Below are 24,808 nucleotides of genomic sequence, written 5' to 3'. Positions count from 1 at the left end.
TGAGAGAAACTTGGCTCAGAAGGGAGTAATTTATCTTTAAACTTTAAAGTCTTTAATAAGCATGAGAAACAGGACAATTTGAGCATCTAAACACTTGTCCACAGACACTGACTGATCTAAACCAGGCTTCCTTACTGCAGTCACAGTCCAATTCGCAAATAATAAAAAAATTATTGAGTGTAAAAATAAATAGTAAACCCCGGTTCACAGCGTTCCTATTTTACTCTTAAACAATTGTCAAAAATAAAAAGCACCTCAGATGCCTGAGGCTCCTACCGTACAAGAGGAAATACCCAGTAGTAAATGGAAAGGCTTGTACTCTCACGATCCGCTAAGTTGAAACCAAAGATCCGGCACAAACTCTCAATGTAAGGCACTCCTACGCACCACCAACCTCACTTTTGTGCTGTTCCGTAAAAGAGGAAGTACAGGGTCACGTGAGCGGAGGAGAAATAACACTGCGCCACAGAAAAAGACGCATGTGACAAAACGGCATAGTAACGGCCATTAAAGTTGAACTGCCCCCACATCACAAATAAACCTGTCGCTGAGCCAAAAATAGAGAACCACTATAATAAAACATCATAGTGATATCTCTGTACAAGTCCCAATAATGCAAGTTCCCCAGCAATAAAATGAACTCCTCATCCAAGTGAAGTCTCTCTTACTGTGTAAATGTCTCAAATATAAACAATATAAAGTTAAAAATGTCCCCCAAAATGTATCCTTAACTATAAAAGAATAACTAGTGCCAGAAAAAAAAAAAGCCATAAGAGGATTAACCTCCTAAGTGCTGCTCTCCTTCAGTACCTAGAAGGCAAAAGCACTTATCTTAGATCCTGCAGAACAGATGCTGCACTTTAGGTGTGACAGGTACTGTACTCCCTGTCATTGACCTATAGGAAAATAAACAGAGAAACCAACTCTGCCTTTTTTGCAAAGGGGAAGCAAGTGTTAAAATAAAAAGCAAGGACTACCTTGCCGCCTTTTAACTGCTTAAAAGACACCACTACTCTTACTCAAGAGATTAACGTGGACAAAGCTAAAACTCCAATCATTGCTTGTAGGGAAAAGTACCCATAAAAGGATTAAAATCTTCAGACACCAACTTCGCAAAACCTCCATTGACAGAGGCAAAGAGACTGACTGGGGGTTATGGGTAAAGCAGTTACCCTTAACAGCTTTGCTGGAGTGCTCTTTGCCTCCTCCTGCTGTCCGGGAGTTGAATATCCCAATAGTAATTGAAATGACGGTGGACTCTCCATGTCATAGGAAAGAAATGTATATCTATATAACCACATTAGCTTTGTCTTATCTACATTTTTAGTTGTTATATATTTGTGTATGTGATTGTTTAGTATGGATATCTTTGTTCCTGGGGGCAGAACATTCAGTAAAAAAAATAAAAAAAACAAACCTAGTTGACAAAATTAAGCTGGATTATTCATTGCAAATTCTTCTCAGATATACAGGTACATTATGGTCCGGCTTACATCTTGTGCTTAATGCTCCAGCCACTGATGACATCCCAATCTGGGCTGCATATTGCTTCCAATCACATAAAGCTCACTAGTTGGATTCAACAAACTGTCAATGCTATTCAGCAGAATGCATAGATGCAGCACAGTTTGTGATGGAATCAGTGGGCGGAGCATGGGAGCCATTTCAAACTGGCCAGAAACAATATAACTTTTTTACCATTCCTGCTGCATGATATAGAAAGGGTGCAGGAGACTATTTGCAGCTTAATTTAAGGTAAGACTTTAAGATGACTAAGGTGTAGACTGTCCCTTTAAGGTGTTTTCGCATAGTACTCAGTTATTGGGGGAGGGTGGAGTCTGCTTATAACCAACAATCTCGTTCTCATGTTAGTGAGAAATGGGACAACACACAACAATGGGAACATTGCATCTTAGCTTTGAAAACTTAGCAATAATTATTCAACATGCAGATATAATTATAAATGAAAAAGATGGCTCAAACTTTTTAATCTCAACATTCATAGCATAATAAATGTACACTAAGCTTTTTTTTATTTATTTATAAGTCCCATTAACTTTAAAAATTAAAGAACTATATTTTGCCCTTTTTTTAAAGGGACATAAAAGTGCAAAAATAAAAGTTAACGTTATAGTGCAATATTCAAAATAAAATGCTCTAACATGTATATACCTATGTGTATCCCCTGGAAAAGAAGGAATTTCTGGGACCTAGCTGAACACAACTGGTGAGCCAATGACAAGAGGCATTTGTGCTATTCCTCAGATTACTGCTGCTCCTGAGCCTACCTACATATAGATTTCAAGAATGACTCCTAAAGAATAAAGTAAAATTTATAAAAAGTACATTGAAAAAGTCTTAGAATTTCATGCTCTGTCTGACCAATGAAAGTTTAATTTTGACTTTTATGTCCTTCATGACCTTACTGCTTTGGTAATTTTCCCCTTTATTTAAATGTTCTTATTTTCATTCTCTGTAAACTGAATCTCTACATTTGATAACAAACAAATTACAACCATTAAGAAATTTATTATACATCAGGTTGATTAATAGTCACAATAGTGAGGAAAATTCTTACAAACAGATCTTCTAGATACCAAATATTGACATTTTTACATTGGACAGAGTGTTTCTTTCAAAACTTAACTTAATGTGTTCCATAACTTAAAATATTGTTTGAACACCCTCATATACCAGTGAAAAGAAGGGTATATTTTGGTGTGAAGAATTAAAAACATTGTAAATTCTTGCTGTCTTTAAATGAAAATGGAGGGGGACACTTTAAAATACCATCTTAATGTTTATTCTCTTTATCCACATTATGAGAAGCATCTTCAGTGAAGGCTAGAGCTTTCCTATCAGAGGAACTGTGCAATATGACCAGCTTCTCTGATAATAAAGTCACTAAATTAGGATCCATGGCTTTAAAGGCAATCTTTACATGTTGTTGAATCCCATCATTCCTTTCATATTCCCAGCAGCACCTTGCTGGAATTGTCTCATCATGGACTGGAGGCCAGCCATGCCACCTGAAAACACAAGGATTTTGAGACGTTAAATTCTAGAGATAATGATGTATTCACGCAAAAACTGACCAGAGAATAATACACAGAGTTGTTTTAAAAAAATGTTTGTTATGTAAAGTAATGGGTGCCATGTTGTAACCTAGGTTTCCCTTATATTATTCTCCTCTGCTAAGACCAATTAGGGACGGATATATCCGAGTTGCCACAGTGAGCAAATAACAGATTTGCAGAATGTAGCAGGTCAGATATGTGAAGTTTGGAGTCTGCACTATAATTTATCACAGAAATGTGATAAACAATTTTCAGAGTTAAATTACAGGTAAAGGGTACACATAATTAAACACTGAGATGGTTAAATAAAATGTTTAATGTCTCACTAAGATCTTGTTGGACTGGCTTAATCACTAAAACTGGTTTAGAAGTGGGGCATTGTGTTCACATTTTTAGCTTAATTTAAATGAGAGTAATTCAAAATGTAATACAGCCTTTTGAAAAAGATGTTCTTGTGATGAACAAACTGACTTTTTATTCTACGGCTTAGACTTGTCTGTCTCCGGTATCAGCTGTGCACAAACACGCAATTCCTGCTGGTTTCAGAATTTTTTTATAAAACATTTTCTTGGAATTAGATTTTAATAGCTGATCTTTCCTGGATAGTATAGCATTATTTAAATACAACGTCTCTTGCTTTTAAAATTATATATCACAATTTAAAAATTAAAATAAACTAAAAAATTGTGGTTAGCTATCCGACTTACAAAATAAGTTTAGTTGGTACTTTATAAGATGACATGACATATTAATCAAGAAAAGGATTGACATCTAGTTAAAAGAACACTTAAAGGGATATGAAAGTCTGCTTTCACTGATTTTACCTTTTATTTCTTATTTTAAACTTCATTTGTGCAATGTCTAATAGTTCCTGTCACAGCCCTACAAGGAGGCTGTGGTCTCTACAGGAAGTAATTAAGAACTTGATGTTAAAACTTCTAGAGTAACACAAACTGGTTAAGTATCAATTGCATACTAGATAAACAGGGAGTCAGATTTCCCATGCTCAGAACAGGCAGAATGCAACCTAAGTTCCCACAGCTCTCTTTCCCTGAGGGCAGTGGCTACACTGAGAATTTCAAGTAAATCTATTGCTGTTTTGTTTTTTTACACAATCTGTTTCTTTTTAGGTTTTCTTTGATTTGACGTGTATTTACTAAAGAAGTACTGCTTAATATACCTTTAGCACACATTCTGTTTCAGATGTCAGGATATTGTAGGAAGCCCACAAAGGAGTAATCAGAGGGAAATTAATAATTATAAAAGCATTACACTATAAAACTACACTGACCACTACTAAATTTTACACAATATAGCAGTTAAGATTTTACACAAAAAAGACCCTTTAAACTGATATTTGGTCAGAATTGGAGAAACAAAGAAATTTTAAGAAATCTAGTTGATAAGGGATGTAAAAGGCAAGCACTGCACCTGAAGCAGCAATTCTCTAGGATGTTAGCCAAAAAGTGTGTATATACTGCCAGTCAGGGATCAGAGTGGGAAACTTTGCTCAATAAAAGAGCTTATATCTGAAGCATTCTATGCTTACTATGAAAAGTTATATAATCCGTCTCACCCGTAGTCAGAGAGCTTCTGCTAAGGATCGCACCAGAATAAACCAGGCACATTAACAGTAACAACAAGAGATATAGTAAATAAAACAGTAAGTTTTAAGGAATTAGATAAAACTTCCAGGTCAGATGGTTGCACCAATTATTACTACAAAAAACAAATATATAAATTAAAATACCCCAAAATGTGTAGTTAATTTAACTCGGCAATGAAAAAAAGCCCTTCCTCAATCAGTCCCTAGAAGTTCTTATAGTGTTGTTCCTAAACCAGGGAAAACTGTTGAAAAGGGTGGAGAATTATAGGCTGATCTTGCATTTAAATACTGATATCAAGATTTTAACTAAAATTATTAGCAAACAGGCTTCTCATTAATATGCAGTTCATTAAACATGGTGACCAGGTGGGTTTTTGTTCAGACAAAGGAAGCCTGGGAAAACCGAGCCGCACAGCTGATTTTTTTGTTCCGATGTAGACAAAAAAGTCCAGGTGGGAAGGGGTAAAACAAATATCTTGTTTGCTGTATTTGTTTATCAATATCCGATCTCCACCCACCACTTCTCATTTGGTGTAGCCAATCTGGGATTGAGTCTGCAGCTAGCAAGTCTATACACCACTATAAATACAGTTGGTATACAGTGCATAGTGTCCCATAGTTTACCTAATCTACAGATACCAGGCATGTGTATAACCCTTACCCATGTGTTGCAGCACTCTTGGGTCCATCATTTTGGCCATTTGCTGGTTCAATTTTGCCATTTGTGATGGGTTTACATTCTTAGACATATCACCACCTGCAAATGAAAGTGTTTTTTTTTAGATTCTGTAGAGAAATATATAGCTGTACTTTAAAATAAATAAATATATATATATATATATATATATATATATATATATATTTATATTACACACACATACACATTAGAAGGGAACAAACATTAGCATCTTTAACATGTTTAGAAGGCCTACTCAAAAACAAATAATTAATAATAACCTGTTTAATAATAAACGTTGAGAATCAAAATTACTATTAATAAGGTTTGAGGCATACTAAGTGCTAATAGAAGACCTGTTTTAACTACTGCTTGATTACATATGGTTGATACAATAACTAAATAAAAGGGTTCCATGTTTTACATCAGCATATCAAACAATTCAATGGCTATGTCTGTTTTGAAAGTATATGTACATGTTTAGTGGCATAAAGATGCAAACTTACAAATATTACATTAATTATAAATATTTCTTACCTTTGAAAAGACCTTTAATTCCACCCATCTTTTTAACCATTTGTGCAAACTTAGTGTATTGTGCTAGAAGTTCCTGCACATCTCTGGTTGAGACACCAGAGCCCCTGGCCACTCTCTGAATTCTCCCAGGCTGCTTGCTGAACAGTTTTGCACCATCTGTGTTGTCTAGCTCTGTTAAAGCAACAGTAACAAACAAACGATTTGGTTTGGGGTTTTTTAAAACCTTTTTAGCACTTTCTAATGATTTTATCATCTGTTGGTCAGTTGGTTTAGGCATAATATAGAGGCCAAAGCAAACTGAAAAAACAAAAACACAATACACCTAAAAAAGGTGCACTGCACAGCCGAATTTTTAAATGGACATTAAAACTAAATAAATATTAGATAGAATAATGTACTGAAAACAAATTGACCTGAAAAAAATATATTGATATATTTTTTAAAAAATTATTAAGTGTTTAAATATTGAAAAAAATATTAAGTTTTAGTGCATATAAATAAATGGGTGCTGCCATGTTGTAATCTAGGTTTCATATTCTGCTGAGGATAATTTGGGACAGTGACTAAGGATTCTATGAAATGCAGTGTTGAATCTTGGGTCTGCACTTTTATCTTACAGGAAAAGGAGACAGAAGATTGTTTTTTCTTCAAATAAATATTATTAAACATTGTACATTGTATATTATCTCAAAGTTATCTCAAATTAATGTAGCATCATGTGCATTCTTTTTATTCTTTTATTGGAAACTAACTTTCGTTTTGCTGAAATAAAACAGTTCACATTTTTGAGAGTAGAGAATTAAGCTTTTAATCTCATACCAACCTTATATGAAAATACTTATTGTTTCACAAATGCAATATAATTTTACAGAAGCACTCGAGAGTTATCACAGTCTACTGAGCACTTTCCTGATGAGGTTTCTGACATCACAGTATAGTAATGACAAAACTTCACTAGGCAAATACATTATTGAACTCAATAGTTAAGATGAATTGTCACAAGTGAAAACTGCATCCAATTTCTTCATATCTAGGACACCGTTTCCAGATTAAAAATTATATAAAAAGCAAAATGTTTTACCTTGGTCATTCATGCTGTCCATTATTGTCATTAATTTCTTTAATCGAGCCATAGATTCCTGTTCATTACCCTTGCTCATAAAATCCTGCCCAAATCCAGGTATCATACCCTGTTAATAAATATCAGATATGATTAGATTCACTTTCTCTTTCAAAAATACTATTCAAAATAATACATTTCTAAATTCTTCAAGGCAAACCCAAAGGAAAGAGTATAATATTTATACATTAACTTTTATATACTACTCAGAATTGCCAAGGACAACACAATGAGTAATACAGCAAGAACTACTCACCAATATCTGGCTAAAGGGACCCATTTTCATGATATTTTGAAACTGCTCATACATATCTCTTAAAGTAAATTGACCTACAATAGAAAAAAAATAATTAGCTTATTATTAAAGCATCACAGATGTATTAGATCATGTGTGTGCAATTAATTTGGAGACAGATTAACAGAACAGTCCTGCAGTCCTCATGCTGGGGGCATATATGTATGTATAGATACTGAAAGAGAAATATATACACCATATATATTATATATACTCACACACATTGGCAGAAATGCATTTGTTATGATTGTACATTGACACTGTTAATGGTCCTGAAAAGGTCAGAGGTCAGGTTCTGTTACAGATCACATTTTATAAAACAAGAATATTTTTCTTTTTTTAAATATCCAAATATTGAAAACAATCCTGAATCCACACGTTAAATAGATGGTAGAACTTAGTATCCTACACTAGATCTCTAGAAAAGCTCCACAACTTTAATGGGGGGGGGGGGGGGGGGAGAGAGAAGAACATGATGAAATGCTGGAACAATACTGGGTCTCATTGACCTCTTAGTATCAGACTTCTCCATCTGATCATCTATTTCTTCCCCCACTAAGTTTTTGATATAAATAAGAGGTTTCCATACATTTGCTTTTATCAACTATATCTAATTTGGAGATCATAGGCAGTACACCTTAGGCACACTCGACTGATACATACCACACCACGTGAAATCACTGGGTGTCACCAACTCAGATTTTTTGGCTTTAAAGGTACCATTCATTAATCATTCTATTATTTTGTATACTGTGCATACTCTATTTTAATAACCGTGTCCTTAATATACAGCTTAAAGAATATATATCAATGGTTATATTAATATATTTTCTTATGGTTATCTTATTGTTAAACTGACACACTATATGTACTCTGTTTGCAAAACCTCACCATTGATATTATGTAGTTATGAACTAAGTTCTCATTTGTCACTTAGATTAACCTGTCTATTCACTTGTTTTTCAAGTTCAAAATATTTAACAAACTTTATGGTTCTTATAAAAAAATAAGGTAATATGTTAATGCTTTTTAGATGAGACTACAGGGCAGCTAAAACCTACATATAAATAAATAGTTGTACTAGGTAAACTTCATAGGAACCCCACTGCTTAGAGCCTTTCAGTATTTCTCTCTGGAAAGCTGCAACTAAAGCAAAGCCATCTAGCCATGTAAATATATGAATATCTGCAAATTTAGTTGCTATGCATTTATAAGTAACTGCTACATTTTATTAGTCAAGTGGCAGTAACTCTGAAAATGTGCTTGACGCTATAACAGTACAGCTAGATAACCTGTAATTCATGGTATTCGTCACATCAGGAAATTCAGTTTCCAAGAAAAATGAAGGAAATGTTTGAGAAGCTTTACATTCTTATTTTCTTACATTAGACGTTCCTATGATAACAATTCTTAAAAGGTCTCCCTTAGACTGAACTACTAAGATACTTTTTAATCATGAAGAACGTCAGACCTAGTTTCACAATATTTTTATTGAATCTGAAATGAGATGTTTGTGGACCAGATATTAAATATTAGAAAGATCAATGTGAAAGACTTAAGCACTAAGTTTTTATTGAACATGTATCTTTTCAAATCTTCACAGCTTTATCATAACATTGAATTCTTAGCGTTTACTCAGAGAAACAGAAAAAAACTTGAATTATGTTATCAACATTTTGAACTATACTTTTATAGCCATGTCTGTCTGTGGTTGCCCAACATTTATTTAGAAAGCTTTTAATACAACGAAAATATGTTTCATTTTCTTATTGCAGTGTTTGGAAACACTGTGGGGAAACCAAATCTCAGGGCTTTTCTAGAAATGTAATGTGCTCCACAATTATTTTACTTTGGCCAACCACACACTGAAGCGTGATGCAAACCTCATGTGGACGAGTTCAATTAAGAATAAAACAGTGAACATATTTTTTTTTCTTGGCTTTACTGAGATATTGAGATATATACCTACACACAGTGTATTAGGTCGTAGAATCACAAGACCTTGCTGATCTCATTTGCATACCCTTACCCAGAATACACCGCAACATTGCAAACATGTTGCATAATTATTTTATTAAATCATATTTATAATCTGTTCTGTGTTAAATGTACTTATGTGAGATACCATTGTAGAAGATGTCTATCTTGTACTGGAGTTTGTAAATTTTTTTGGCTTTATGACAAACTTTTAGACTTGTTCTTGGCTACTGAAAACCTAAAAAAGGTTTGCATTGCTTTCTAGATTTATAGACATCTCATTGCTTCCCAGTGAAATAAATACATGATTATATGTAGCTCATTGAACTTTTGTTTTAATGACAACAACTATACTCCTATATTGTAAGATGAGATACATACACCCCCTTGGCCCCTTTATTTTCTGCTATATGTGTCACAAATTAGTTTGTGACAAATGACACCACAATGGTAACAAAATATGGAAAAACTAGAAAGCTTTATACACAATATGTTACTGAAATTGTGTAAGACTTGTTTGAACAGACTAATATACAAAGCTGATCTTTGCAGGGCATGCTGCTTGTGTATTTCTACCCACTATAATATTAGCATTTAGAAGAAAAAAAAAAAAGAAAAAAAAAAAGAAAAGAAAAAAAAAAAAGACAAAACCGGCAAAATCAAAACTACATTTAAGACATATCCAATCCCCATGAGAACTGTTGTATAGAAAAAAATGTCTATTGCAATGCACCCAATAAAAAACAAATACAAAATCCTACCGTAATACAGTTTGCAGAAAAATTAACATATCTGTGAGCAGAGTCATCCAGAATTTCATAGGATGCAAAACTCAAAAAAGAATAGTCGGTGGAAAATATGAAATAGTCACATTAAAGAGAGTCCTGTATGTTGCAGAAAATAACATTTTGGAGAACTAGAAGAGAATGTCATGAAGCCAGAGTAAAAAAAAAAAAAAAAGTGCTATCCTGAATAGAATAATAAAGTGTTTCGGGGGTGGAGACGGCAGCTGACATGAGTGCAGTATAACTCTGGTGCTCTGCCGCAAAAGCCCCTTAATCCAATATTCCATCCTGGCCATCCTGCTCCCTAAATTCCCTAAACACGCAAGGACAACATCCCTCAATCATCCCAACTAACTGAGGGAGATATTGGAGCATCTGGAGATCCATCACGGCAATACTGCCACAGTAGGCCGCAACTGAAGCCTCGCCGGACCCATCACAATCCACCCGATTTGCCAATCCCGCCTTAAAGAGGACAACACATCGCCCATAAATAGCCTATTCGACAAGAGGATTACAGCTCAGGCACAGAAGACTCATCCCGCATTTCCTCCTTAACCGGCCCGGATAACGGCCATAAATCAAGGCCGGGGATTGGGTCTAATACAGACTGTTGGACAGGAAACGGCTCGTCGTCCGCGCTTCTACAGTGCGGTATACACATTCACCCACACAATGCACTTATACAGGAAAGGGCTCAATATACCTAGCACCCGATCCCCAGACGATCCGGGATACGGCCTAACAGACCGGAATCTGGCAGATGGTAAGCAGCTATTGTCAAAAAAGGACACAATCCACCCAAATCACAGTGTGAGCCCCATATAATATAGCCTCACATCCTAATCAACTGCCTAAACCACTAGCTCACACTGGGTGGATATAAAGCTATTTAAGGCCTCACATCTGCCATCCTTCTTTACTAAAAGCTTAAAACCAGGCCGGGCCCTTTACTCTCACATTGGCCTAATCTGTGTACTCTAAACCCACCCTTAAAACCAAAATCTGGATGCAGACCTCCTTACTACATTTGCTGCCCTGCTGCTTACAACTCCCAAGCCACCAACAGTCAAGGGGGAAAATACCAGCACCCTGACATAACCATCAATATTTCCCTGCAACTGAAGCCACTGCAAAAACCCACATTCCCATTTCTTATACATACGTAGTGAGCATATCAGCTTCTTTCTCATAAAAGCTGACAGACCCTAAAACTGGGACCTCTTTCTACCTAAGCATAGACCTTTCGCCAGTTCCCCCACTGTCTACCATGGCCTCCAGGCGGACCATTAAACAAGACAAATTACCAAAATCTACTATAGGAAAATCCCTCACTATGTCTTAATTCCTACAATGCCCTGATACAGCAGACACATCTCCTACTAACCACAAACCGAGGGATAAAAGCCCAGCAGCTCCCACAAAAGATCAGCAGCCCTGTAGATCTCAAATAGAAGATATACAAATCTCAGCTACTATCCTACAAAATCTGCCCTCAAAGCAAGATATTGCGGACATCGTTTGCTCCTGTATAAGAGAGGAATTAGCAGAAATGAAACAAGACATCTATACATTAGGTTTCCAGGTGGAAACCTTAGAAACCAACCAAGATACCATCAAGGAGGATATCTAACACCTGACAGACCAGCTCACCTCCCAACAGGAAACTATCTTATCACTTCAAGACAAGCTCAAAGATCTTGAAAATCGTGATACCCGAGTCAGTGCTACCTAGAGATTTTCCAGCATACATCCAAAATGTATTCCAACACCTAAAAGACCCTTTATTGCCAGCAGAGATTCACTGGGTCAAGTGCACACAGGACCCTAAGACCCAAACCGCCAGAATCAGCCCCCCCACCACAAGAGACATCGTGATCCACTTCAAAAACTTTTAAGAGAAATAAAATGCTCTTAAACCAATCGCAAAAGAACCAGCCTATCAGACTTAGAGGAAATGTCCTACAGTTTTTTCAAGACTTATCAACCAAAACCCTGCAATGCAGGAAAGAATTCTCACCACCTTATTAAGGAACAATAGAGTACCATACAGATGGGGTTTCCTGACACACATCTGGATCATCAGAAACACTCGTCTCATCTGCAAGTCACCAGAGGACATTCCAATTTTTGCTCCATGCTTGAACTTGACCCCCCCTCAAAGACTCCCTCACTTCCCCAAACTTCAATCTCTACGCCCAAAAGATCTAGTATGCCATCAGAATCATGGCACACTGTCTTAACAAAGAAAACTAAAGCAGCAGATGCCTCACCTCAGAGACATAATGCCCCCAGTCCCACTTCTTCGAAACACTCTACTTAACGGCACAATCTTCTGTATTATCTAGAGTCACCGACACTGTTTCCTTCCCCAAATCTCCACTACTACCCCAACAAATCTGACTACCCTTAGAATGATGGCATACTGTTGCAATAAAGAAGAACAAACTAATGGACGCCTCTCACCAGAGACATAATGTCCCCAGCCCTACTCATTCAATCATTTCAACTTAGCAACATGTCTGTATGCATTCCCCAGTATAGCTGTCACTGCTCCCGATCCTTGGATGATGTCGTTCCCAGGATGGGCAAGTAAACAACAAAAATATCCCACTCTAGTTTACTCTTTAGACTATCAGTCATTAGCAATCTAACTGAACCTTATACTCATGGTTTATACACCCCCTCTCCCCTACCCCCCTTTAAATCCTTCCATTACTCCCTATTTCCCCTCCCCCACCCAGAATGTTCTACTTAAATTATTGCTTTGAAATTTAGACCTAAATGTAAAAGGGCGTGTAGCGGTAATACCCCACATCCACTCATTTATGCCCTATAGTAGGAGTAGTGTTTTTTTCTTCCCCCCCCCATTTGTTGTTTAAGTTATTACAGTTAACAATGTTTTAATGTTAATTAACAGTTGTTACTTTAAATGCTATATACTATGTACATTCGATTTTCTCTTGCAGGATCGCATACACTTATGCAAACACTATTGTACCACAGCACATACTCCCCCAACTCATAACAAGATCAAAACAGAGCAACATACAACCTTAAGCATTGATGTCTAAACCCACAAATGAAAAAATACACGCATTAACCCTCCTGACCCAAAATGCAAAAGGGTTAAACTCACTCCAAAAAAGATCAAAAGCCCTCCTAGACTTAACTAAACAAAATGTTGACATATTCTTACAAGAAATACTTCAAAACGTAACAGATAACCTAAATATTTTGGCAAAACCTTCACCAACCATTATCACAGCTCCAACATTTCCAAAAAGAGAGTGAGCATTCTTCTACACAGGTCACTCCCTTTCAGACTTATCAAATCAACAAAAAAACCCTGATGGAAGATTTCTAGGCCTTGTTGGACTACTATATGGTAGAGCCATCACCCTAATAAACATATATGACCCAAACACAAACTAAACACCCTTTTTCAAATACATATTTAACAAAATTGTGGACATCTCCAAAGGACCTATCTTCATAGTGGGAGATTTCCACATTCCTCTTCAACCATCGAAAGATAGCTCCAACCCAAACATCAATGTTCCCAAAAAAGTTTTAAATACACTATGGACAGGACTGAGAAACCTCAATTAATACAACACCTGGCGCTTCATTCACCAAGATAAAAAAAGATTACACTTTCTTTTCTCACCCCAACAAAACATACAGCAGAATTGATTATATCTTATCTGACCAGTCAGCCCTAGCCCTTGTTAGGAGATGCGATATCTCACCTACCTCCTGGACCGACCACTCAGCCATAAAACTCAAAATACTTTGGCACAATACACCCTCTACACCATATCAATGGAAACTAGACGAAAATTTACTAAATAATCCAGAGGTGATAACAAAATTCACCACAACTGAGGAATATTTTAGACTAGATTCGCAATCCACAGATAACAAATATGCCATCTGGGAGGAGCATAAATGCGTACTCAGAGGAGAACTAATCAAAATCAAAGCTCACCAACAAAAACTACATGGGCAAACAGTTATCAGACACATTTGCCCACCTAGACTTAACCCATAAAAGATCCCCTGCAAATCCTCAAATAGCCAATGACTTACAAAAAGCCAAACATGCTTTAGATAGTTTTCTAATAATTGAATATCAGGCATTGCGAACCAAAACAAGTAGCATGTTTTAATACGAAAGCAACAGATCGGGAAAACTTTTGGCAAGGGCATTTTATATATACACCCCACCTGTCCAACCACCCTTAAAACAAAAGACATTCTTCAATCCTTTCATGATTATTCAACACTTTACAACATCCAAAAAGACATGCTTACAAACAAGCCACCTCTTGATATGACAACTTATGTCAACAATACTCAACTATCCACATTGACGCTGGACCAACTCCAACATCTTAACGGTCCCATAACCCAGCAAGAACTATTAGCTGCTATCAAATCCTTGAATAATGGGAAAAGCCCAGGCCCCGACGGTTTCACTGGAAAGTACTATCAAGCATTTTCTCCACTACTCTCACCCCACCTCACACAAATATTCAATGAAGTTAATGATAAAAATCCCTTCTGACAATCCATGATAGAGGCACAAGTCGCTGTAATCCTCAAACCAGGTAAACCATCAACTACCCAGCAAATTTCCGCCCGATATCCCTCCTGAACACAGACATTAAATTGTTTGCAAAAATTCTAGCCAATAGCATTAAACAATCTTACCATCAATGGTTCATTTTAATCAGGCTGGTTTTACCCCTCACAGAGAAATTAAAGATAACACAATGCAAATTTTACACTTAATGGAATATGCAAGCAAACCACAAAATCCCATCTGCGTTCATTTCAATGGACGCAGAGAAAGCCTTTGACAGAATGGATTGGCTCTTTTTACAGACCACACTCACGAGATTTGACTTTGATCACAACTTTATAGGGAAAATAAATACATTTCCTTTTACAATAGGCCACAAGCAAAAATCAAGATAAACAATACCCTATCCCAACCCTTTAATATATCCAACGGCACAAGACAAGGCTGCCCTCACTCCCCTATACTGTTCGTCCTTGCCATGGAAGTCCTAGCCTCCCAAATTGGAATAGGGCCATTCATGGCTTTAAAATCACCCACTACAAATACAAATCCGGCGAATTTGCCAACGACCTCTTCCTTACACTTACACAGCCCATCTCATCAATCCCTCCGCTTATTCAAACCTTGCATACTTATGGTACCTTTTCCAACTTCAAAATTAACATCACCAAATCAGAACCATTACCCATAGGATTACTTGACTAAGAACTAAAATCAATACAATCACAAGTCCATTTCCAAGCACACACAGACACTATTAAATACTTAGGGATAAACATATCCCCACACCTAGATACACTACTCAACACAAATTTTAAATCCATATCCAATACGACACACACTCTCCGATCCTGGAGCAATAAACCCTTCTCCTGGCTAGGCAGAATCAATGCTATCAAAATGACTCTCCTTCCTATACCTCTTCCAAACCCTTCCAATTCTAATCCAGCGACCATTAATCCACAATCTTCAAAAAATCAATCACCTCATACATTTGGCAGCACAAATGACCCTGTATTGCCACTGCCACCCTTTTCGGCATAAAAGACCTAGGTGGACTGGGGATACCTAATCTGGCACATTACAGGCTTGCTACTTTCTTCACTAGAATCATACATTTATGCAAACACTCAGTCCATAAAGAATGGGTCCTCCTAGAACACCAACTAACCGATACCTACCATCTTGGTAGCAAATGTTGGTTACCCCCAACTGAAAGAAACCTACCAAAACAACTCCCAATAATCATAGCCTGAAATCTTCAGACTGTGGGATACACACCTCATTCAGTTCCATCACATCGCAATACCCTCCCCACTGACCCTCCTCATTTAGAACACAGATTTTCCCCTCCAACTAAAATCTCAAGCAACCCTCCCACGTGAACGATTCAATCCCCAGCCACACACTCCTGCAGAATGGGAAACCCAAACCTCAATCAGAGATCATTACCCTTTTAGGCAACAAATATGACAATTGGTTCCAATATGGCCAACTTTCAGACTTTCTTAAAAAAACACCCCAATAGCACCCAGCTTTCATGCAATCTGACTAGTTTTGAACACATATGTCCCCACAACATTCAGAACAAAAGCCTCCTTTCCCTCCTACAATCCTATACTACCTTGCTTCCTTCATATGTACAGGAGTGGGAAAAAGAAATTGGTAAAAACTAACCCATAAAGAATGGTTAAAAAAACTTCAACTCTATGACCAAATCTTCATCCTCCATATACATGATGGAGATGAACACAGAATTTTTATATAGATGGTACTATACACCATCCCGTCTCCATGCCATCCTCCCCTCAATCTCAAGTGTTGGAGAGGCTGCACAATAGAAGATACACCCCCCCCCCCCCACACACATATATATGGTGGACCTGCCCAATTACCCAAGTTTTCTGGAAAAGCATCAAAACAGAAATCAAAAAGGCCTTATCTACTTCTCTTGATCTAGACATTTGGTTCTTTCCAATATATTTTCTACTAACCATCATGGTAAATTCGGCAAAAAGACTGATTCCAAAGAACTGGAAAGCCCACAATCTCCCACCTCTGGCCACCTGGAGAGAAGCAACTACCCAATCCCTCTAACTAGAAAAATATCATTATACACAAAACAAATGTACTGATGACTACCACTCTATTTGCTTTCTTTGGGAAGAATACATAAACCAAGAGAATCAAAACAGATAGGTTGACCATACTCCTCCCATACCCCCTTAGACATTCTACACCAAACCCTAACTAAAACAACAATATCCAACTTCTTAACAAATCTGTTATTAACAATATACTATACCAAACCACACTAAAAAAACTGACGACATGCTAAACCCTTCATGTTAAGTTCGCTACCAACCTATACACCTACACAAAGGATAACATCATATTCTAACATATAATAATCTTCCCTGCAAGACACACTTTTCTTGTTTCACCTTATTCTGTTTTTTGTTCGAATTGTACTATAATGCTCATTAGCAAACAGATCTCTCGTTCAAAACCTGCTTATGCCAGCTCTTAAATATTAGGAAAAGAAAAAAAGAACGTTGTAACCTCTATATTTATGTAAAAGTTGAGATTTGTTCGACTTGCAAATCAATGTTTACTGTTTGTAATGTTTTTCTTTTACAAATTTCAATAAAGCATTTAAAAAAATAAATAAATGATAAAGTGTTTCAAGTTTTCAACAAGACTATTAATTGTTCAGATTGGTTATTAATGCATTTCTTACCGTGTTTCAGTTTCTCTATGAGAGCTTCATTATCATCCAGTTTTAACTCGTTCACTTTATCTATCAATCCCTCAATGTCACCCATTCCTGAAAAACACAAAAGAATCAGTTGCATTAATACAATAACTACTCCTATAACCGTTTCTATTATTTTGTAGGTATCTGGAGCATTATATAGTAGAAACTAGTGCTGCAATCTAATGGTCTAGCAAATGGATAATATTATTTGCCAAAGTGCCATACAGTGTTCCAGAAATGGCCGGCTCCTAAGCTTTTGTCTTTGCGTTTCAACAAAAGATACCAAGAAAACTTATAACAGAAGTAAATTAGAAAGTTGTTTAAAATCACTTGCTTTATCTGAATCAAGAAAAAAACTTTTGTGCTTTATATCCCTTTAATATAAACTAGTACATGTTCAAATGTACTGATGGCCTTTACTATTACAACATAAAAATGCACTCCCACAGCACCATAAATTTTTCAAAGCTTTATTGGAACATACAGGTTCAGGCCATCATAGGTAGCGTTTCGGGTTCTTTATTATTACATCTGACTTACCCAATAGTTTGCTAATGAATGGCTGTGTTTTGAAGGGTTCAAAGTCATCTATGTGTTCTCCTGTACCAATAAAAATTATAGGACTCTTTGTAGCAGCGACACTAAGAAAAGATAAGGAGTGAAAAAGGAAGCATGAGAGAGCTTGATAAACTCCAAGAATACTTGACATATAAAATAATTGTATTATATACAAACCTCAAAAACAAAATTTAAGTTTGACTTTAAATAAGTATTTCAAATACGCAAATAATCACATTACCTATTTACATGAAACAGCAGAACTACACTTTATATGGAATATTTTAGTTTATGTTTTGGTATTACATAAAAACGCACAAGAGCAAATTAAAAAATAAATAAATTGCTAATTCAAGGGTAGAACAATAGGGAAGTGCGTTTAGTTTTTCTTTACTTTAAGAAATTAGAAAGGTAATCTTAAAGGGACCCATAACACCTGTCTGTTAAAATTTCTTAAAACTAACTTATGAGCAAAAAAACCCCCAAGAAAACATGGATGTCTATGTGTTTTTTTCAGCTTACCCCAACCTGTTCAAATAAAGTATTTCAATTACAATGGTGATCCAGAGCTTGATACTGCCTTGTATGCCACCATCTTGTAACGCGCGTTGCCACACAGCAGACTGAGTCACGTGAGGTGCACAGCATATTATTCTTATATATGCTTAGAGGAAACACATCTGATTCTGCAGTGCTCTCTCTGTGATGCAGAGCGTGCCCTGCAGTGTCAGATGAGAAAGTTGTACACAAACACAGTTACTTATGTTTTATTGTGCAAAACGAACTTCCTAAACAAATCTGATCAATATATATCTTAAAATGTAATAATTTCTTTGTTAGTTTACAATTATAAACATTATCTGGCTCCCTCTCTTCCGGTCTCTCCTCAGAGCATTCATACATGCTCAGGACAGGAAGTTTAAAAGTGCTCCCTGCTCGCTCTCAGAATCTCTTGTTCTGTTGATCTCTGCACTCACTGTGTGCTACGGGGGATGGGGCAATGATATCAGCTGAAGTGTGAATTGCTCCGGGCAGATCTAAGCCCGTGCACAGCTATTTGTTTTAGAACTGCTTCGGCTCTACCTCTGCTTTCTGTCTGTGACAGCTGAACATAAATCACTGCAGGGGCAGCAAACAGGTAAAAAAAACGGAGTAGGGCTGCTATTTCACAGTGCAATTACATTAATAGTAGAATCTGGTTACCCCTTGAATATTAACCAATATAATATTTACAATTCAAAATAATTTAAAACACTACATTTAAAAAGTATTTTACTTGAGATGAGATTTTTTTTTGCATTGAGGGAGCAGTTGGAAATTGCATGGACTCACCATGGACATACAGAAAACATAGTAAGTTGCACATTTAAACTAAAAAAATTTTTTGTTTATGTACAATGCTTTATTTTTCCATGTTTTACAAAGCTAATTGTGGCACAGATAGGCACTTAGGCATAACTGATTCTTGCTCATTTCCTATTATAAGTTGTATGAGCTTATATCATGTATCTACACTGTCCCTTTTATTTAGAATAACATGTTGAAAACGAATGCATTTCAACAGACACTGCAGCACATGCTCTGCATCTGCATCACAGTGAATATTTTATCTAAGCAAACATAAATAACAGAATAATATGATGTGTGCATCACATAACTGCTGTGTGTACAATATGGCGGCATACATAGCAGCATGGATCTCTGGATCAACACTATCATTTAAATCACTCTACTTGAATTGTTTGCAGTAAACTGGACAGCCAGCATAGACATCTGTGCTTAGTTGTTTTTTATTATTTAGTAGAAGTTAGTTTTAAGGAATTTTAGTAGGTGTTATGGTTCCCTTTAAAATCTTACATTAAAAAATATTTTCTACTACAAATGGTTAATTGAATCCAAATATGGTATGAATGGAAAAAAAGTTATATACAAAAATGTTTCTTCAAATATCTGAAGAGAAGGTCAATGATGATTGTGATAATTTATATAAAGATGGGGGGAATGCAGGATTCAATATTATCTGTACTTAAAGGGATATTAAACATTTTGAGATGGTAATATAAAATGATAAATCGAATGTATATAAAAAACAAAACAAAAAAAACCCTCAGCAATATACTTTCATGATTTATTTTGTTTCCTTTTCCTGTAATTCACGTCTGATATTGTGAGCTTTTCAGTTCACGTTAGAAATGGAAGTGCAGGACACTGCTATATTTCTCACAGCCATTGGCTGCACACTTTAGTGATCTACTTATTACTGCCCCCAATTGGCTACAACAGAGAAGGTAACCTAAGTTACAACATGGCAGCTCCCATTGTTTTACAGACATTAAAACTTAATACTTATTTTGTCGATATTTAAACTGAGAATTTAAAAAAAAAAAATACATCTACATGTTCTTCTCAGACTAATCTTTTATTTGAATGCATTATTCTATTTAGCATTTATTTAGTGCTTAATGTCCCTTTAAGTCCATATGATTACACCTGATTTATTATTTATAAAATATTTTACCAGGAAGGATACATTGAGATTTCTCTCGTTTTCAAGTATGTCCTGGGACCACAAAACATTGCATTGATACAATAGGGTACAATAAAATACAAAAACAATAATAATACAGATTATTAGAGGAAAGCATTGTTATTTTATATACTTTCAAAGGCATTATATAAAAAAGGTATACACCAGCACCTGTTTTATACACTTTTAGGTCTAACTTTTTCAGTTTGGAAGTGTTCTTCAAAAACAAAAAACTTTAAAGTTTTTTTTTTCTATTTCCTGGATCAACAGTGTTTTAAAAATCACTGATTTAAAACAAACAGGACAAAACCTTATAAAAAGCAAGCAAATTTAATTTTACTCATAGATACAAGAAATATTTAAAAGAGCGCCACAAAAAAACATACAATTTGCGTCGCTAATTTAAAAAGTAGAACACTAACAACCAAGAATATTCTACTGATAAAAGGTCTAAACATGGAAGGAATTGAAAATATGTATCCTAGAAGCTTATAGTAGAACTGGGTTGCTAGGAAACAAGACAAATTAAAGCTGTGACAAGTACTCACGCACTAAGGGCTCCTCCTCCTTTCGCATGACCGTCTAACTTGGTCACAATTACTGAAGCTACATCCACTTTGTCTTTGAAAGCTTTGGCCTGAGCTTCACAAGCTTGTCCAATTGAGGCATCCATAACATACACAATGTTGTCTGGTTGCTTTATTTAAACAAAAAAAAGTAGTATTAATAAAGTTCATGTATCTTTGACTGCATTACATGGCTAAAGGCTAATTCTAGTGGAAATCACATTAACAGACTACACTAATACAAACTATTGCAGCTTTTTAATATGCAATCCATTTAATAAATGAACAGTGAAGCATATATTACATAGATGTTGCAGGAATAACATTGTAATATATAGCCAATTTGCAAACAGAAGGTTTTTATGTGACTATTTGACAAGTGTGCACAGGGCACATAACTGCAGTAGCTACTGTAACTTGTATTTAGCACCATTAATGTGTCCCACTGCATCTTACTATTGCATTAGAAACTTGAAGCATTTCCTCAAAGAGAGAATCCTCTTGTTTGTGTCTTCCACTTGTGTCCACAATAATGATCTCAAAGTTCTCATTTTTAAACTTCTCCACACCTTCGGAAGCAATGTTAACTGGGTCCATTTCTGTGTAACTATATGAAATAGACAGAATGGGTTATTGCCTGGAAACATTTACAAAATTCTTAACAGTCTATATTCCTTGAATGGACATTACAATTCATAATAAAAAAAAATACATATGCATAGTGAAAAACCTTTGCAGTGCACTTTTATTTTGCTTCCTTTTCCTAACTTTAAAAAATGACATTGTAATTTTCCCTAGAGAGGCTGGAGTGTACTCTTTAATCAGATTAAAGTAAATGGGAAAGTTGTTTAAAATGACATGCCCTATCTGAATCATGAAAGTATAATGACTAAACTGTCCCTTTAAAGTGATGGTAAATCCTAGCATTTTTGAAACACTAGGATTCACCAGTGCTATAAAGGGGACTTTCAGCATGAAGTTTTTTCTACTTCATGACTGAAAGTAGCTTTACTTGCCTGAGAGTTTATGCCGAGTGCCTCCAGACGCTTCTTAGATACAGTGCCTTCTAAGGGAGATTAACACATTTTCACACTTTTTTTAAAATTATTTTTAATTATTTTTTTCCCCAATTGAGCAATCACTGTTTAGATTGTAGAATTTTCAGGGTTATTAAGGGGACAGTAAAGTCAAAATCAAACTTTAATATGTTACAAAATTTGCTTCATTCTCTTGGTATCATTTGTTGAAAAAGCAGCAATGCATTACTGGGAACTAGCCAATGAACAGAAGTTAACAAGAGAACAAAGCAAATTACCTAACAGAAGTAAATTGATAAGTTTTTAAAATTGCATGCTCTTGATAAATAATTAGTTTTATTTTGACTTTACAGTCTCCTTAATAACCCTGAAAATTCTACAAGCTACACGGTGATTGCTTAATATCTAGAGGAGCTCAATTGGAAAAGGATTTACCATCACTTTAAAAAAGGTACAGTTTAGCTATAATTAAACTTTCATGATTCAGATAGGGCATACAATTTTAAACATTTACTTTATCATCACATTTGCTTTGTTCTCTTGGAATTATTTGTTGAAAGCTAAAGCTAGGAAGGCTCATATGCTAATTTCTGAGTCCTTGAAGGCTGCCTTTTATTGCACTGCATTTTGACAGTTTTTCACAGCTAAACGGTGATAGTTCATGTGTGCCACATAGATAACACTGTGCTCACTCCCGTGGAGTTATTTATGAGTCTGATTGGCTAAAATTAATTTCTATCAAAAGAACTAAGAGGGCATTTTGCAGAGGCTTAGATACAAAGTAATCACAGAGTTGAAAGTATATTAATATAACCATGTTGGTTATGCAAAACTGGGGAATGGGTAAAGCTATTATCCATCTTTTTAAGCAATAAAAATTCTGGAATAGACTGTCCCTTTAAATAAAATGCTACTAGTATGGTTTGGTATGTTCTGCATTTGAACATATAATGACACTCACCAGTTTCTAGGTGAAAAGCTCTATTAGACTGATCATTCCTCTTTAAGAAAAAATAGGGTAGTCCTGGTCTGTCAGTATTTTTTTTTTCCCTTCAAAATCTTTATTGTGACAGAATGTATCATTACAAAAAAGAAAGAGTGATTTACAACAATTTGGCAACATGTCATTCCTATTCGGACAGTCAAAATTAAATTTTAATGATTCAGATAAAGCATGCAATTTTAAGACACTTAAATTCACTTCTATTTTCAAATGTGCTTCGTTCTCTTAGTATCCCTTGTTAAAAAATGAATACGCACATATCATACACTAGTGGGAGCTGCTGCTAATTGGTGCCTGCACACATTTGGCTCTTGTGATTGGCTAAATAGATATTTTCAGCTTCCTGTCCGTAGTGCAATGCTGTCCCTTCAGCAATAGATAACAAGAGAATGAAGAAAATTTGATAATAGAATTAAATTGGAGTTGTTTAAAATTGTATGTTCTTTCTGAATCATAAAATAAAATTGTGGGGTTTACTATCCCTTTAACATGTTCCTCTTCTGGTTCTTAGAAAGTTCCTGATCACATAACAGAAAAGGAAGGTGGAACGTTTAATAGACTGATCTTCTGGTCTCTTTAGGATTTTACAGTTTAAAAGCGGTTTATTTTAGCGATACAAAATGTGCATTAATCAATAATAGTATAAACTGTTAAATTTATCTTAATAAAGCTTCACCACTTAAAGGGACAACATACACCAATTTTCATAAAACTGCATGTAATAGACACTACTATAAAGAATAATGTGCACAGATACGGATATAAAAATCCAGTATAAAACTGTTAAAAATGTATTTAGAAGCTTCCAGTTTAGCTCTGTTTAAAAGTTTACGAGAACACCCACTGCAAGTGGGATATAGCAGACACTACCCCCCTTCCTTTGCATATGAAAAGACCCTTTACACAGACATAAGCAAGCTGGAGTAGGTATACGTCGGTATTCTAACCAAGCTCCAAAGTTTTAGGAGGAGTATGAAAATCAGTTTTGCTTATTTTTAAATAACATTGCTCTATCAATTTAAAAACAAACAAACAAAAAACAAACAAACTGTATTGGGCTATTTAAATGGATCATCTACAAAACATTTATGCAAAGAAAAATCTAGTGTATAATATCCCTTTAAGCCAACAATTTGAGTGTGGTCTGTGCATGAAAGATGTATAAACCGTCAGGAGAGGCAGGGGGAAAAAAAGGGGGGGAGGGGTTCTAGGAGTAACTTATTTCGACAAGATTTACCATCACTTTATTGCATGTGCACATAAAGTCAAATTAGTTGTAAACTTTCCATAAAGCAACTCAAAAGATATAAAAAAAAATTTACTTTTTTTTTTTTTTTTTTTTTTTTTTTTTTTTTTAACACAACAAAAGGGGTTGCAGTTTATACCATCCTATAATGAGTGAGAATAAGGAACCCCAAAGCCCTGGGATTTCATATTAATTTCACAGGTGTGTACTTACCTGCCGTAGAAAGGTATTCTAGCCTTAGTGGCATTCTGTTTCAACTGGTCAAAGGCTCCTGTAAACAGAGTAACCAACATGTAAGCAATTTAATCTGTGATATGTATTTAAGAGTGAAAATAAATGCCTCCTAAGTATTACCTGCTCTGAATGTATCAGCGCATATCAAACATGTCTTCCAGCCTTTTCTTTGATAATAATAGGCCAACTGTGAAGAAATAAAAAGCAGTAGTTGAAAA

General features: G+C 35.6%; 1 protein-coding gene across 2 annotated transcripts in view; it reads right to left on the bottom strand.

Moving 5' to 3' along the window:
• SRP54 (signal recognition particle 54) overlaps nucleotides 1–24,808 on the bottom strand; it is a 171,535-nt gene that overhangs the window by 134,428 nt on the left and 12,299 nt on the right. The window contains exons 6-16 of one of the 2 annotated variants that reach the window (XM_053697761.1): nucleotides 24,711–24,777; nucleotides 24,570–24,627; nucleotides 21,527–21,677; nucleotides 21,053–21,201; nucleotides 17,960–18,060; nucleotides 17,402–17,488; nucleotides 7,273–7,346; nucleotides 6,978–7,086; nucleotides 5,897–6,067; nucleotides 5,345–5,440; nucleotides 2,510–3,029 (exon numbers count right to left, since the gene is read on the bottom strand). In XM_053697761.1, the coding sequence (XP_053553736.1) occupies nucleotides 2,938–3,029; nucleotides 5,345–5,440; nucleotides 5,897–6,067; nucleotides 6,978–7,086; nucleotides 7,273–7,346; nucleotides 17,402–17,488; nucleotides 17,960–18,060; nucleotides 21,053–21,201; nucleotides 21,527–21,677; nucleotides 24,570–24,627; nucleotides 24,711–24,777 (1,155 nt within the window). In that variant the 3' untranslated portion in view covers nucleotides 2,510–2,937. Of the gene's footprint in view, nucleotides 1–2,509; nucleotides 3,030–5,344; nucleotides 5,441–5,896; nucleotides 6,068–6,977; nucleotides 7,087–7,272; nucleotides 7,347–17,401; nucleotides 17,489–17,959; nucleotides 18,061–21,052; nucleotides 21,202–21,526; nucleotides 21,678–24,569; nucleotides 24,628–24,710; nucleotides 24,778–24,808 lie in introns of those variants that run through there. The other variant, XM_053697762.1, reaches the window with a different exon arrangement.

The sequence above is a fragment of the Bombina bombina genome, chromosome 1 (genome assembly GCF_027579735.1).
Source record: "Bombina bombina isolate aBomBom1 chromosome 1, aBomBom1.pri, whole genome shotgun sequence".
Lineage (NCBI taxonomy): Eukaryota > Metazoa > Chordata > Amphibia > Anura > Bombinatoridae > Bombina > Bombina bombina.
This window is presented reverse-complemented; position numbering and strand designations above follow the sequence as displayed.